Raw genomic sequence first — 3,803 nt, forward strand, 5'->3', positions numbered from 1 at the left:
CTTTTGGTATTAATTCAGGTTTTCATTGTCTGAAATTAAAATACATTTGATGAGTTGAAGCATTTATGTGTGACATAAAAGAAAAAGCAGAAGGCAGTTAAAACACATACTATCTATTTATAGCATAATTTATCTTACCCTCATTTGTCATGGTAACAATTTCCCCTCTGGTCTTGGTGTGCCACCATAAAATTATTAGCGGCCCCCATCTTGTCACCCCTAACCCAATTCCCTGCAGGCGCCCCTGCTTTCTCACACAACCACACCAGCAGCATGATCCTGTTTAATACCTCCAGCATTTCACGCGTGTGTTGGTAGGAGTGGCCCTGCAGGCGTAGTGTGGGCGTGGGCTTGCTGACAGCATCTGGAGGTGAAAACCGGGGAGGATCGTCTGAAGCTGAGCAGACAGAGGAGACGCGCTCCGGTAAAGTTGTGTCCCGATCGGAGTTCTTCTTTGCGCGTCGGAAATACAGCGGAACGGAGCTGGATCATTAAACCTCGGTTCTGTGTGCAGAGGGATCCAAACCGGGAGAATTGAGATCTTTTTCGGGGGAAGGATTGCAGTCTGAAAGGTAAAGGATGATTACTTTTTGGATTTTTTTGCGTTAAAATGTGCCGTGAAACACAAAGCGTGCGATGTTTTATTGTTGTAGTGAAGATGTATGATTTCTATTCTCCTTAATGCTTGATATCCAACCTGTCTCAGTTATTGACCTTTTAATTTATATCAGGCTGATTTGTTGTGAGCATTGTTTATTTTTATATATCTATGTATATCTGTATTGATTCTATAACATTAACTAGAGATTTATATTAAAGTGTTGTTTTTTCCCTTAATAGTTAACATTATATTTTAGTGATAGTAGTTGTAAAGATCATTGAATCCTTAATAAATATAAATTATTAGGTATTTACAGTCTACTTTCCTACTTAAACATATGGACTTTGACTTCTGAAGCTGTTTGTCCACCTGCTGTGCTCTAAACCCAGCTGTTTCCTTCTGATTGCTGCTGCAGGTGGCGAACAAGCAGCCTTTCCTTCACTCAGACGTTAGTCTTCAGGCTGCTACTCTTTCAATGTGGGATACAGTTTTGCTCCATTCGCCAGGCTGAAATCTTCCAGGGTCAGGACCTCTGTCATGGCAGCCCTACTCCTTGGGCTGCTGCTATTTGCGATGCAGTCGCCTCCACTCCCCTCCAGGTCGCTGGCGGACGGGGAGTCGTCTTTGCCCGTCACCTCCTTGCCACCTGCCGACAACGGCACCACCAGCCACCCCAACGGGACCCGCCAGCAGCTTCCTCAGATCATAATTATAGGTGTGAGGAAGGGGGGCACGCGGGCGCTGATCGAGATGCTCAGTTTGCACAGCACCGTGGTGGCAGCTCAGAATGAAGTCCACTTTTTTGACTGGGAGAGCCACTTTCAGAAAGGCTTGTCCTGGTACCTCAGTCAGATGCCTTACACCTTCCCCGAACAGCTGACGGTGGAAAAGACGCCAGCCTACTTCACTTCTTCCAAGGTTCCCAAACGCATTTTTCAGATGAACCCCAACATGAAGCTGCTGCTCATCCTCAGAGACCCCACGGAGCGGGTGCTCTCGGATTACACCCAGGTCTTTTACAACCGCCTTCAGAAGCACAAGCGCTACCAGCCCATTGAGTCGGTGCTGGTGAAGGACGGAGAAATCAACCTGGGGTACAAGGCACTGAATCGCAGCTTGTACTACACTCACATGCAGAACTGGCTGCAGTACTTCCCCATGGAGAGCATCCACGTTGTGGACGGGGACAGACTAATCAAGGACCCCTTACCTGAGATGAAAAAAGTGGAAAGGTTCCTAAAGCTGGAGCCGCAGATAAATGCTTCAAATTTTTACTTTAACAAAACAAAAGGATTCTACTGTTTGAGAGATCACGGGCGAGAACGCTGTTTGCACGAGTCGAAGGGCAGAGCGCACCCTCATGTTGCTCCTGCCATCTTGCAGAAACTCTACCAGTTCTTCCACCAACCAAACAAGAAGTTCTTTGAGCTGGTAGGAAGAACATTTAACTGGAACTAAATGAATGAGCTTGTCTTGAATTAGCTCACTAATGATATACATGAAGGGACAAAATCTAATGTAAATTTAAACTAAATTTATTTTTGTACTAGTATGTTTGTTACGGCGAGGCACTGGCTCAATCTGCCCCACCAGCTCGTACCTTCATTTTGTACCCAGGTGTTGCCATTTTGTCGCTTTCTTCCATTTTGAACCTCTAAACAAACCTGTAAACAGTTCATAAACCATGTGCTTTATCTTTTGTTGTGGTTAAGCATTTTCATTAATAATGGAGATAATGAAATTAATTCAACTGTATATTATTATCGATAAAATTAGATTTCCCATTATTTCCACTGCTTGCGGTTGTAAACTCCTACAAAGACCTGACAAACACGATGAAAATAAAAATCAAAATAACTGAGCAAAGACCTGCTAGTATATATTACTTATTTGAGTGATGAAACTATATTGTCTTACAATAAACTATGATTGTAATATAAAAGCAGGTTCAAAATGACCCCTGGATGTGTAAATTGATGCGAGTTTGATATAAAATGTATTGCATTAGATGGCTCCATTTTGAAAGACAAATCAGGTACAAAACGGCCAAAACTGCAATGGTTCCAAATGGCGACTGGGCGAAATGACCAACATCGTGTTGGGGTGTGAGTGAGCTGAATATCAGGGCGGACTGCTGGGTTTCTTTTCCAAACACACATTTCACTAACACCCTGTGCTGTCAGGAATGTGCATCAGCATCCAGCTTGGCTCATATCACCCGACACATTTGACATGGTGCCAGTAAACGCTATATAAAGATATGCACTGAGCAGGTTTTTTATTATTAGACCTGCTTATTTCACTTTATATGATACATTATTAAGCTCTAACTGCATTTAAAGCTCTGAAGGAATTTATTGCTGCTACGAGTTTTTTAGGAACACACTGAACATGCATTTGTTCCCTTTGTGGTCTTTTCCTCAATTTTTTTTGCAAGAGCCATTCATGTAAATGTACAACCCAGATATTTGCTGATCAGTAACTCAACTGTAAATATTTTTCTAAAACTGATAAGTTAATACCATAATAAAGATGTATTTTATTTTTAGCTTGTCTACGGCTTTTTCTCCTCTTTTTTTATCTTCTATTTTTATGATGTGCAGTTTCTCTTTGGTCTTAGTAGGATGACTCAGGCCATTATTTTCCCACCTGCTGACTGGTTTAACGTCAGCATTTGCAGTGTTTTAGTCAGGCTGTCACGTGCTGGAATTACCTTGAATTTCCTGTTAGGCCACCCTCTTTCAGGAACTGTAAATTTAAACTTCAGTCTGTGTTATAGGCTTACCTCCGATGCTTTATTAGCTGTTTTCAGAGCAGGTTCTTTGCACGTGTTATTAATCTATCATAGCAAGAGTTTAGTGTGAGAGAATTAAGAGTGGGCACAGAGGTGAAGTCAAATTAGAGCACAATCTGAACCATAAGAAATCAAAGGAGAATTTGTTTATGCCCAAGGGGGCAATCAACTTACTTTGTTTTTACGAGAAGCAAGACATTATTTATTCAAATCGCATCCGCAGACATTAAGTTCCAAAACATCTGCCCCAAAAAGGCTTTTTGATATTCGAATGTGGCACCAGATGCACTCAGAGGTGTGTCAGAACTTCAGACAGGACACCAACCTCGCTGACAATTCCTTTTTTTTCTTCTTGCCCTCAGAGAATGTGAATTGTATTTTCCTGCTGTCACTGCAGTTTGCATGTGT

The 3,803-nt window shown here is 42.1% G+C and overlaps 1 protein-coding gene across 1 annotated transcript; it reads left to right on the forward strand.

The window, feature by feature from the left end:
• Positions 1–324: 324 nt before the first annotated feature.
• hs3st1 (heparan sulfate (glucosamine) 3-O-sulfotransferase 1) lies at positions 325–3,149 on the forward strand. The gene is made up of 2 exons (XM_047353772.1): positions 325–572; positions 1,017–3,149. Exon 2 carries the CDS (start codon positions 1,139–1,141, stop codon positions 2,057–2,059), a length of 921 nt encoding a protein of 306 aa, XP_047209728.1. The 5' UTR covers positions 325–572; positions 1,017–1,138; the 3' UTR covers positions 2,060–3,149.
• Positions 3,150–3,803: the final 654 nt, after the last annotated feature.

Source organism: Girardinichthys multiradiatus, chromosome 23 (genome assembly GCF_021462225.1).
Source record: "Girardinichthys multiradiatus isolate DD_20200921_A chromosome 23, DD_fGirMul_XY1, whole genome shotgun sequence".
Classification (NCBI taxonomy): domain Eukaryota; kingdom Metazoa; phylum Chordata; class Actinopteri; order Cyprinodontiformes; family Goodeidae; genus Girardinichthys; species Girardinichthys multiradiatus.

Excerpts from the sequence above, each read along its gene's own strand:
- hs3st1 (XM_047353772.1), top strand. The coding sequence starts at position 1,139 with ATGGCAGCCCTACTCCTTGGGCTGCTGCTATTTGCGATGCAGTCGCCT.